Source organism: Narcine bancroftii, chromosome 12 (assembly GCF_036971445.1).
Source record: "Narcine bancroftii isolate sNarBan1 chromosome 12, sNarBan1.hap1, whole genome shotgun sequence".
Classification (NCBI taxonomy): domain Eukaryota; kingdom Metazoa; phylum Chordata; class Chondrichthyes; order Torpediniformes; family Narcinidae; genus Narcine; species Narcine bancroftii.
Genome location: NC_091480.1, coordinates 95,905,524 through 95,917,976, shown reverse-complemented (window position 1 = coordinate 95,917,976; position 12,453 = coordinate 95,905,524). Strand labels below are relative to the sequence as shown.

At 43.8% G+C, this 12,453-nt stretch overlaps 1 protein-coding gene across 15 annotated transcripts in view; it reads left to right on the top strand.

Moving 5' to 3' along the window:
• Nucleotides 1–12,453, top strand: part of LOC138746697 (supervillin-like) — a 209,926-nt gene that overhangs the window by 88,476 nt on the left and 108,997 nt on the right. For 10 of the 15 annotated variants that reach the window (XR_011347043.1, XR_011347042.1, XM_069904998.1 and 7 more), the window contains 2 exons: nt 2,948–3,100; nt 5,299–5,336. Coding sequence is in view for 9 of the 15 variants with exons in the window: in XM_069904998.1 (XP_069761099.1) it covers nt 2,948–3,100; nt 5,299–5,336 (191 nt within the window). In the remaining 6 variants the exon portion in view is untranslated. Of the gene's footprint in view, nt 1–2,947; nt 3,101–4,941; nt 5,007–5,298; nt 5,337–12,453 lie in introns of those variants that run through there. The other 5 variants (XM_069905006.1, XM_069905007.1, XM_069905004.1 and 2 more) reach the window with 2 other exon arrangements.

The following is a 12,453-nucleotide window of genomic DNA, read 5'->3' as shown; positions in this document are numbered from 1 at the left end:
AAAGAATTGAAATGGATCTGGGAGTAATTTTTAACCCAGAGGGTGTAGAATATATAGAATGAGCTGCCAGAGGAAGTGAAAGAGATGGGTACAATCTTAACTTTTCAAAGATACTTGTTTGTGGATAGGAAAGGTTTATAGGAAGTAAAACACGAAAGTAAAAATATAAAGCTGGAGAAACTTGGCAGGTTAAACAGTGTCCTTATACAACAAAGATAAAGATATAGAACCAATGTTTTGGGCTTGAGGCCTTCATCGAGATGTAGTGAGAGTCTATAGATGCTGTAATTGTCATAAAAGCTTAGAAATGCTGGAGGAACTCAGCTGGTCTCTCAGCGTCAAAAGAAAGTGAAGATATATTACCGACGTTGCAGGCCTGAGCAAAGAATAGGAAGGTGTCAGAATAAAGGCTGAATAAAATGTAGACAGGTGGCCAAACAAAATGGAGGGGGGGGGGGCGGAGGCCAGGGGAGGAGCACAGTTCCGAAAGAAGGAGGTAACAGGTAATTGGGAAAATGCTGGCAAATGGGACTAGCTTAGAAGGGCACCTTGGCCAACATGGATGAGTTGGACCGAAAGGCCTATTTCACTGTTGTATAACCATGGCACTATGAGCTACTGTTGGTGTTGTCCCAGATGTTAGCAATGAGCTACATGGTGAATGGCTAACCTAATGTGGCCAAATGCATATCTGATCAGTATACAAATGTTGACCAACAGACACTGAGGTTTGGCATGCGAAATTCATACACTCATATGGAATTTGCACATGAACTTTAACGTTTTGCATGCCTACAGATTGTGTTTTCTATGCTCCGGCACAAGGAGGTAAAAGTTGGTTTGCCTAGAAGACATGGTTCAGAATGCAAAGGTTTCCCAATAGTCACGAATGACTTCCTTGCTTCGTTCCTGAGTGATGGCTAGGAAGTGGACGTGCTTACGCAGTAGATTGACTTGTGCCAAGGCTAAGACAGTTAGGAGAATGGGCAGAGAAGTGGTAAACGAAATACAATATCAAAATGTGCACGGTCATGCAATTTGGTAGAAAAATAAACAGGCAACATTTTCTAAATGGGCAGAAAATTGAAAATTCCCAGATGTTGAGGGACCTGGGAGTCTTCGTGAAGGATCGCCTGAAGGTAAACTGGCAAGTTGGGTCAGTGGTGAAGAAGGTATTAATTTCAAGAGGAATAGAATATAAGAGCAAGGATGTGATGCTGAGGCTTTATAAGGCCCTGGTGAGACCTCACGGAGATTGTGAGCAGTTTTAGCCTCTTCATTTAAGAAAGGATGTGCTGACATTGGGGAGGATTCAGAGTGAAATCACAAGGATGATTCTGGAAAGGAAAGAAATATCATACGAGGAGCGTTCAACAGTTCTTGACCTGTACTCGTTGGAATTTAGAAAAATGAGGGGTGATATTATGAAAACATTTTGAATGTTGGAAGGCATGGAAAGTGTACATGTAGAAAGGTTGTTTCTCATGGTGGGAGAGTCGAGGATAAGAGGGAACAACTTCAGGATTAAATGCTATCTGCTTAGAACAGAGATGTAGAGGAATTTCTTTAGACAGAGGGTAGATGTCGAGGGACATCTGGGTGTATTTAGGCAGAGATAGATAGGATTTTGTTTAGCCAGGGCATCAAAGGTTAAGGAGAGAGGCCCAGGCAGTGGGGCTGAGTGGGGAAAATGGATCAGCTCTTCATTTAATGGCAGGGCGGACTCAATGGGTTGAACGGCCAACTTTTGCTTACATATCATTGACTTGTAGCCTAAAATGGGATTAGGGTATCTCAGGCAGCAAGGACAAGTCTGGCTGATGTGTATTGTCATACACATAAGTACAATGTCCCAACGCAATGAAATTCATGCTACACCGGTACGTGAAATACATTAACAAACTGTAAGTCTGAATTAAGTGAGCTTGATGCACCAAGGGAGAAAATGAATATAATAAATATCAAAGCATAGATAAATAAATATTCACAGTTGCAGTATTGCAAATAAAAAGTGCTGTTTCAATGGCACAGGCAGATCCTTGGTGGTCTTGGAATGCAGGTTACCACAAGGACAGGTTTGCAGAAAGTTTTTACAAAGATCAATGATAATAGGGAGCCCTCACATTACCAAACATCAGCTCCAAGGAGCAGGCAAACTCTCTCAAGTAACAGGGAAATGAAGTTAGAGAAAATAAGCACGTATGTGATGACAGTGGGAAATTGACTGCATGTTGGGCGCAGATGAAGAAGGACCATTTTGGCAGTTTGAGACAGAGGAATTGACCAAAATACAGTAACAGTGAAATAAAGTGTTGAATCTACAATTCAGCCTCCTTGGTTTAAATTGCAGTGAAATGGTAGAACGGAATGATGGCAAGGCTTCAGATCAATGTGTCCCTTTGTTACTTTGCTAAGGTTCTCAGTGGTGGGTAGTTTGATACAATCCAATTGATTGTTTCTGTTTGGAAGTTTGCCTCAATTAACCATTCAAGGCCAGAGGAAAGGTTTTGGAAATGTAAATGCTGGATTCTATTAAACTACCTGTACGTGCACTGAACCAGGGGCATTTAGATGGTACTATTCCTCCTGTTCAAACAATGTAGCAGACACCAATGGGTTAAATCTCACACTTCATCAACACAATCTGCTGGAGGAACTCATTTTGTACAGCAGGATCAGTGGGAGAAAAAGAATGGTCAACATTCTGAGGCCATTTATCGAGGTAGAGGATTTCAACTCGAATCAGCGACCATTCTTTCTCTCCCACGAATGTTGCTTGACCCACTGAGTTCCTCCAGCAGGTTGCACTTTGTTTGATTCCAGCATCTGCAGCCTCCTGTTTCAATGCTCCTTCCTTCTGCCTTCCTCCACTCTCACACTGTTGTCTTCTTTCACTTCCATGTTTGCACTCTTTTCTCTCTCTCTCTCTCTCTTTCTCCTGAACTAGTGGTAATGGCACTCACGACACAGCCAGCGTTGCTCTAGCAGCAGTTGCATCCAGCTGGGAGATGCGGCGGAGACCCAAGCGCTACATTAACCCCGGGGTGAACCGCAAAACATCTGATCGCTTCAAGACCCAGCCCCTCACAGTGGCTGAACGGTAAGATGCCTGCAGATTGGAAATGCCCAGAAATGTTCTTTCAGCTCAGAGAACATTTGGAAGGTGGCTGTAACACGGATTTGAAAATCAGAAATACTGCAGGTTCTGGGAATTGCAAATAAGTATGCTGGAATCACTCAGCAGGTCAGGCCGCATTTGGGAAAGAAAAACGAGTAACGTTTTCAGTCCAAGTATCTGCCTCGGGGGTTATTTCATCGGAAACATCATCAGTTTTTCCCACCAGTTTTGCCTGACCTGCTCAGTGTTTCCTATATTTTATGTTTTGATTGGTAATGCAGCTGATCCCCCTCCCTCACTGCAACAAGGTGTGAACATCAGGAACTGGTGTTTCCCGGAGACCACAGCTTCTCCCACCTGCACCACTGTCAACCTACCTGATTTATTTAGGCTTCTGACTCCTGATAGGCTATAGATTCACGTGGGAGCCTCGATGAAACTAGTTGGCAGTTTGTTCAACTGTTGAAACATCATGTTTACATGCAGATACAGACAATCTCCAATCATCCTGTGTCAGAAATCTAGCCAAAAGTTTGCTCCCCACCTTTAAGATTGGACACTGAGTCCATCTCTCGGACTGGTGCTGCTTGTTATTAGGGATTTCAGATTCTGATTTCTTGTCCGAGTACATACATGACATCACATACAACCCTGAGATTCCTTTTCCTGTGGGCACAGCAGGATTGCCACTTATTGGTAGAGCAAAATAAAAACTGTGCAAGGTACATATAAATCAAGAAATGTGCACAAACTGTCTGTGCAATGCAAAGATTTTAAAAAAATCAATAAAGTGCAAAAGTAAGAGCCCTGATTGAGTTTGTTGTGGGGATGAGGGGGGGGGGGTGGGGTGGGGGTAGCAGCTGTTCCTGAACCTGGTGGTGTGAGTCTTGTGGCATCTATATCTCTTTCCTGATGGCAGCAGCAAGAACGGAGCGTGTGCTGGGTGATGTGGATCCTTGATAATTGCTGCTGCTCTCCGACGGCAGGGTTCCTTGTAGATGTCCTCGATGGTGGGGAGGGTTTTGCCTGTGACGCATTAAGTTTATGCTCGGGAGTATTGGTGCCCCCGCACCACACTGTGATGTAGCCAGTCAGCCCACTTTTCACCACACGTGTAAAAATTTGCCAGGGTTCCCGATGTCATAACAAATCTCCACAAACTCCTGAGGAAGCAGAGGTGCTGAACGGAGTTCTGCTTTCCGATCTGCACGCAGACATCCTAACCTGCTCAAGAGTCGGAGCATACAGGCAGGGGAATCCGCATATACTGTTCCAGCTGTACAGGGAGATGTGCCAAAGAGATAGATAGCTAGGTTAACAATGTGGTTGGGATCTGAACTTTTGGTGACATTTCATTACCTCCTTCATTGATGGTTTTGGGACAATGGTAACTTTTACAATCATTTTCCTAGGTTGGAAGTCTCAACGCAGTGCTTAAATGCTGGCCTGACTTCATGGTGCTGTTTTTAAAAAGGTTTTGAAAAATATTCAGAATGAAAACTTGCCATTTGTTTCTATGTTGCAGTGAGAATCTTAAAATCACTAAGTGAATCAGAGCTGTGAGAAATGAAATCAAAACTTCTTTTTCACTAAAGGGCCAGTGAAACACAAAACTGCCCTCCCCCAAAGACTGTAAAACTAGGATACAGTGATTCTCTGCGTCAATTGATTTTTCAGGGTTAATATATCGAGTCCTATCAAAGGCAAACAGGGTGTGGAGTACAAGTCAGATGTGATTTGTTTGAATGGCAGAGCAGGTCTACTCCTGAGCCTTACTTTGTTGTGGAAGAACTTTCAGTATCAGTAAGGAACAGAATCTGACCTGCGATCTCTCTTGCATGCACGTCCTCCTAGTCAGGTCTGGTTTGGTTAAAGAAACAAGAACAAGGTGAGCCTGCTTGCCATAATTCATTCTTTACCAAAATAGTTTCACATTTTTCTCATGATATCTGTTGGGTCACGCCTCTGATGAAGGGGATAAACGTAAATGATATCAAAAAGTACAATGAAAGTTGTTATCTGAGTTTCAGTATTACAGGACAGTGGCAGTTTTATATTCAAGTTTTAAAACTTGAATCTTTTGAGAATGGTGAGGGTTTTGTTTTTCAACAACTTCACAGTTTGTCAGTGACTAATTCTCTCTCTCTCTCTCTCTTCCCCCCCCCCCTTCTATCTTGCAGAACTTGTGTGTTGAATGTAAACAAAGACCACACTGAGGGTGAGTAACACATCAGTACAGACAGCTACTGTTAATCTATTCAAAAGATTATTGATGTTGACTTCTTATGAGAAAAGAATCTAGGTTAATTATTGCAGACGAATGTATAATGGGCTACAGCTATAACTGCCACATGATATCCTTCAGGATATTTTTCTAACTATACATCTGGTGGGAAGCCGCCAATCATTTCTCTCGTTTTTATTAGTCAAGTTTATTGTCACCTGATTGTGCGAGTACAACCTGACAAAACAGCGTTCTCCATTCCTTGGTGAAGAACACACAGACATACAACCACACATAACACACATGCAGAAAAACAATACATATTGTTTCCTAAATATGAATCTTGAATAGTTAGTGCGAGCAGTTCCTTTGGTTGTTCAGCATTCTCACTGCCCGTTGGAAGATCCTGTTCCTCAACCTGGTGGTGTTGGTTCTGATTCTCCTTGATCTCTTCCGCGATGGGACCAGCTGAAAGATGATGTGTCCAGGGTGGAAGGGGTCCTCGATGATTTTGCGCACCTCTTCTCCATATAATTTACTTTTCACCAATGTCAAATACTCGTATGTTGATGAACTATTCCTCTCTTGATGCCCAACAGGGACAGGGTTAGTTCCTCAACCACCTCACCCGCTCTAAGTGTGTTGCAACCTGGTAGCTGTTAGACCATAGATCATAGAACATTGAACATTATAGCCGTTTGGCCCTTGATGTTGTGCTGATCTATATATTTCTACTAAAAAAAACCTTCTTACCTCGTAGCCCTCTATTTCTCTTTCATCTTTGTGCCCAAGTGTCTTGTAATTGGCCTCTGATATTTCACCCTCCACCACCATCGCTGTGTACACCACAGAGAAAGGCCCATCTGGGCCAGCTCATCCACACTGGCTGTGATACTTATCTATGTATACGTGTATACCCCTTGCTTGAATCAGGCCCGTATCCCTCTATACCTTTCCAATCCTAGTACCTGACCAATTGTGGATCTTGCAGCAGTTTTTCTTTCCACTTTTTTGCATTAACCACAGCAGAGAAAATGTTGAAACTCCTCTCTTCAACCCTGATATGAAGTGGAACTGGACACATCTCAACTTTAACAAAGACTATAGTACATGACACAGGTTTGGAAGAAGTTGTATCTAAGCCATTGTGTGCCGTTTTGGTTTCCTCTCCGGAGGACAGATGTACATGGCCATGAGGGAGTACAGGCTGACTCTTGCAGTGGGTAGGGTATTGTATGAGGAGAGATTAGGTTGACAAGACTGGAGTCAAGGAGCGTTGAGACGGACAAAGTCTTGTCAGGGATTGACAGACTGGATGCAGGGATAATATTTTTCCTGTCATGCCATCCAGAATGAGGAGTCTCAGGGAATAGGGTAAATAATATAGGATTAAGTTGAGGAGAATTTGCTTCACTCCAAGTGTAATAAACCTGTGGAATTCTCTAACACAGGTCACGCCACTGATTATATTCAAAGAGGTGCTTTGAGTCTAGAAATCTATCGAGAGAGAGAGAGAGAGCACGAGTATAGAGTGCGATAGAGGATCAGCCATGATTCTAATGAATAATGGAGCAGGGCTGAATGGCCTCTTTCTGGTCCTATTTCTAACTCTGTGTATGTGTACGTTGGGTCTATTCTGCTTCCACCATGTGCATGATGTAGTTGAACGGGAGAGGATCTCAACAAGGTACAGACAGAATTAGGCATTCACTTAATAGCTGAGAACTGTTTAAAAGAGGTGAACTGTTCAAGTTGCTAATCACAGTATCTGGCACATAGAACCTCCTGAATGTAGGCCTCGTTCAGGATTTCTGACTATCGCTCCATCCCACAAACCCCTGATGTTTCTTTGATCATCCTTCCCACTCATTATCCCATATCCCCATTGGAAGCTCAGATTTCTCTCACTTCCTCGAGGCTCCCTTTACTGGACACCCACTCTGAATCGACGTCCACCTGCTCAGCAATGGTGGAGTTGGAGGGGAAGGGCCGCTGTGTGAATTTAGTAACAGGCACACAGTATGATGTCTTTATGGGTCAAAGGGTCAGTTGGTCAAAGGGTCAGTCTATGTATGGAGCAAGGCAAAGTAGGAAAGATCATAAATGAGTGCTTCTCATTTGTATTCCACCAAGGAGGATGGTGGTTTCAGGAAGGGTTATGTTGAGAGTATGGAGAGCATTAAAAAGGAGGAGCTATCAGGAGACGCACAATACCATTTGTTCTGATGAACGATCTTTGACCAAACTGTTCGTTCTGTTTCTTTTCACATAGATGCAACCTGACCTGCTGAGTATTTCCAGAATTTTTTAGCTTTTATTCAATCCAAGTACCAAAGTATGATCGTTTTTTAAGACGACTTTAACATCTGTGCCAACACTAAATAACAAGAATAATTTTGCATTTTATCACATCATTCTGAGTGTAACAACAGCTGAGAAATGAAATATTTTTAATGTGGTGTTTGTTCTGATCAAGGAATGATGACAATCAATTTTGGCATTGTACGCCCACACAAGCAACGATAATATACATGACAGCATGGCACAGATATTGCCTGAGGGCTAAATGTGGCCAAGAGTTCAGTGCCAACATGTTCTAGTGAACCAATAGCCCCTTTCACACTTGCAAGTGGTCCCAGGAATTAGTGGCCATTTGGCCTAAAAAAGGTCTAGTGTGGAATGAAAAATCATCTCAATGCCGGCGTGAGATTGATGACTGGGGATTGACGGCCTCGACCCCTCATTCAATCTTCGACATCTGCGGACACCAGCGTGGCAATCAGGCAAGTGTAGAATAGGCAATTGCATTCTAGGACAGAAATGACCCAAGTTTTTGCATGAGTACAGGAACATGAAAGAAGAAAAGATTAAAATGAAGGTATAAACTTTGCTGTGGGAAAAAGTCGTAGCGGGAGAAAGGAAATAAATAGCAATAGCAGACAATTTATAAACAGCGTGGAAAACTTGGTAGCGCTATCATGCACGATTTATAAAAACCGTGGGGAAAATATGATGGCGGACCATGGAGGGGTTTCTCTGCCACACAGAATTCTGGGAGAGCAGGTCTGCCATTGTTTTTTCCCCACGGTCTTTATAAGTTGTGCACGCTGTTTAAAATTGTCCGCTATTGCTACTTATTTCTTGCACTTTCCCACGGTCCCTTATAAAAGTTTATATAGGTTGGCACAACAACAATGTAGGCTAAAGGGCTTATACTGAGCTGTACATAAATCTTAATTATGTTATAATTAGGCATGATTAATTTTGTTCAAATATAAGATCATAATACATTGATCAGGATTTAGGGCAAGTCCACCATCACTCGATGCATCACGACATCACCAGTAGAAGGTCCTCACTACAGGGATGGCTCTTTGCAAGTGTGAAAGCATTCACTGTCCCAGGTAAGCGTGGTCAAGTGTGAACAACAAAAATGCCATTCCTATCCTAGGACACCGATCGGCTGATTTAGTGGGATGGCAAGTGTAAATGGGGCTAAAGTTAACAAGATTAAGGATCCTTGGCTGACAAAGTTATTCAGGGTCCGATCAGGGAAAGAGAAAATATCTGGCAGGTACAGGCAACAGGGACCAAGAGAGTCTCTTAAAGAATGAACGAGCGGTAAGGTCAAGGGTGAGGTCCCTGATAAAGAACAATCCAACCAAGACCTCAACGGTGGAATAGGCAGACAAATTTGCTCTGAATTCAACGGCTGTGAAGGCGGACAAAGGCTGCACAAATCCATCAGCGCCAATCGTGATTTTCATGCCATTGGAATTAGTTGGTTGATTTGTGAAGTATCGTGTGCTTCTTGGAGTGCAGCATCAAGTACACGTTAAACAAATGCACGCACAAGGGTCTTTGCTCTGGGGGCCATTTCCTCAAGCCTTTCGGGAATCGGAGGACGATGACGGGAGCAGGCAATGTGATGGTGAAAGCACCTAGCCAAGAACCAATGCGAAAACGGTGAATTCTCGATTCAGTCGAGCAGAAGCAGGAAAATTGTTCGGCAGCAGTATAAGGAACAGAATGCGGAAGATCTGTCAAAGCCAAGATTGGACTCGTAACCCACTTGAGATCCCTTAGATAGATCCATGGAATGGTCCATCATCCTCAACCTCGAGAGATGGCCATGACAATGACGTCGACGAAAACAATCATTAACATTGGTAAAAAAGATATGGATGTACTGTGGGCAAGTGGAATTAGGCAGGAAAGAATGTGGCAACTGAAGAGGTTCTACACTAAACACCCCCTCCAATTCTTCAAATGATATCTAGATCACATTGCCTGCTCCAGTATCCGTCCTCCGATTGCCGAAAGGCTTGAGGAAATGGCCCCCCAGAGCGAAGACGCCTGTGGGTGTATTTGTTTAACGTGTACTTGATGCTGCGCTCCCAGAAGCACACGATACTTCACAAATCAACCAACTAATTCCAATGGCATGAAAACCACGATTGGAGCTGATGGATTTGTTGCAGCCTTTGTCTGCCTTCACAGCCGTTGAATTCAGAGTTATCCTAAATAAGCATCAGATTCTTTGGAGCCAACAGTAGACTACCACAGAACGACACTGGACACACAGTAGAACTCCAGGCCTATGTGCTGAGCACTGTGACATGAAATTTGCAACATGCTACCAAATAACAGGTCACAGGTGTATGTAAAATGAGAGTAAAAATACCAGGAGGGACTAAGGCAATTCCGCTCTGAAGTCTTGAGTTGATCTGAACTGTGAGAGGGTTGAGTCATTCCCTTCTTCCTGTTGTGAAGCAGCTGTCAAGAAATTCGACTGTTTCACCTTTCCAGCTTCAGCGTTTTGTCACTGTTGACTGGAGTGAAGCATGGTATCAACCATTTGCTGTGTTTTTTTGAAAACTTCTCTCCAAATATTTGCCCAGGTACTTCCTGGAGTGAGTCATGTTTGTGTGGGCGGCATCTCTCCTCTGCCCAGTTGCCAATTGAATGATGTGATTGGTAGTTTAACGTTAGTTTTTGCACTGCTGCCAGGTGATGATTTCCCATGAGCGCCCCTGTCATTGGCCACTTGCAAGCCAACCAGGTTTTCATAATGCTGTTTGCTCTACAGCTGGGTGGATTTAAAGGGCCGCTCTCACTCCCACATGTAGTTTCTGCACTCTACAGGACAGCAGTGTGGAGTTACCTGCTCCACTGGTTCTCCTTTACGCATGTACAAATACGACCCTATGAATGTGAAAAGACCTTGCACTGTATATGTACTTTCTTTTTTTTTTAACATGAATAAAGTTTAGTTTATTTAAATGAACATAGTTTAATTTGAAATTCTAAAACGTGATTAAAAATGTTGACAGAAGACATTTTAAAAAAAAACAAAGCAAAATAAAAGTTGAAAATGTTGGAACTAGTTGGGTAACATCTGTGGAGAGAGGGATAGAGCATTTCATTTCCCTAACTTCTCATCGAGCTTGTAAACCTTTGTTTCTGTCACCTCAAAAATTCCTATAATTTATTTTGAGCTCAGTCCAAATAATTTTACTGACATCTTACCATGAGAACATAGGAGCAGAAATAAACTATTCAGCCCATCAAGTCTGCCCCACCATTTAATCATGAGCTGATTCATTTCACCACTCAGCTACCTTCGTTGCTCTGCCTAATCAAGAACCTATCAATCTCTGTCTTAAATACACCCAATGACCCAGCCTCCATAACCACCTATGGCAATAAATTCCATAGATTTATCACACCTCTTACCATGGTGTGCTGTGCTTGATACTGATGTGCCTAGAAATCTCTTCTCACAGAGGCAAGTGAATCTCTGGAACAATCTACCTGGAGGTTTGCAATCTGGATCATGGGGATATTTAAAGAGGAAGTAATTTTCTTTAAGTATCAGGGTATTCTTTGGCTTGGCTTCGCGGACGAAGATTTATGGAGAGGGTAAAAGGTCCACGTCAGCTGCAGGCTCGTTTGTGGCTGACAAGTCCGATGCGGGACAGGCAGACACGATTGCAGCGGTTGCAGGGGAAAATTGGTTGGTTGGGGTTGGGTGTTGGGTTTTTCCTCCTTTGCCTTTTGTCAGTGAGGTAGGCTCTGCGGTCTTCTTCAAAGGAGGTTGCTGCCCGCCAAACTGTGAGGCGCCAAGATGCACGGTTTGAGGCGATATCAGCCCACTGGCGGTGGTCAATGTGGCAGGCACCAAGAGATTTCTTTAGGCAGTCCTTGTACCTTTTCTTTGGTGCACCTCTGTCATGGTGGCCAGTGGAGAGCTCGCCATATAACACGATCTTGGGAAGGCGATGGTCCTCCATTCTGGAGACGTGACCCATCCAGCGCAGCTGGATCTTCAGCAGCGTGGACTCGATGCTGTCGACCTCTGCCATCTCGAGTACTTCGACGTTAGGGATGTAAGCGCTCCAATGGATGTTGAGGATGGAGCGGAGACAACGCTGGTGGAAGCGTTCTAGGAGCCGTAGGTGGTGCCGGTAGAGGACCCATGATTCGGAGCCGAACAGGAGTGTGGGTATGACAACGGCTCTGTATATGCTTATCTTTGTGAGGTTTTTCAGTTGGTTGTTTTTCCAGACTCTTTTGTGTAGTCTTCCAAAGGCGCTATTTGCTTTGGCGAGTCTGTTGTCTATCTCATTGTCGATCCTTGCATCTGATGAAATGGTGCAGCCGAGATAGGTAAACTGGTTGACCGTTTTGAGTTTTGTGTGCCCGATGGAGATGTGGGGGGGCTGGTAATCATGGTGGGGAGCTGGCTGATGGAGGACCTCAGTTTTCTTCAGGCTGACTTCCAGGCCAAACATTTTGGCAGTTTCCGCAAAGCAGGACGTCAAGCGCTGAAGAGCTGGCTCTGAATGGGCAACTAAAGCGGCATCGTCTGCAAAGAGTAGTTCACGGACAAGTTTCTCTTGTGTCTTGGTGTGAGCTTGCAGGCGCCTCAGATTGAAGAGACTGCCATCCGTGCGGTACCGGATGTAAACAGCGGCTTCATTGTTGGGGTCTTTCATGGCTTGGTTCAGCATCATGCTGAAGAAGATTGAAAAGAGGGTTGGTGCCAGAACACAGCCTTGCTTCACGCCATGTTTTGTAAACTGCCTCAGGATCTTCGTGATGCCACCAT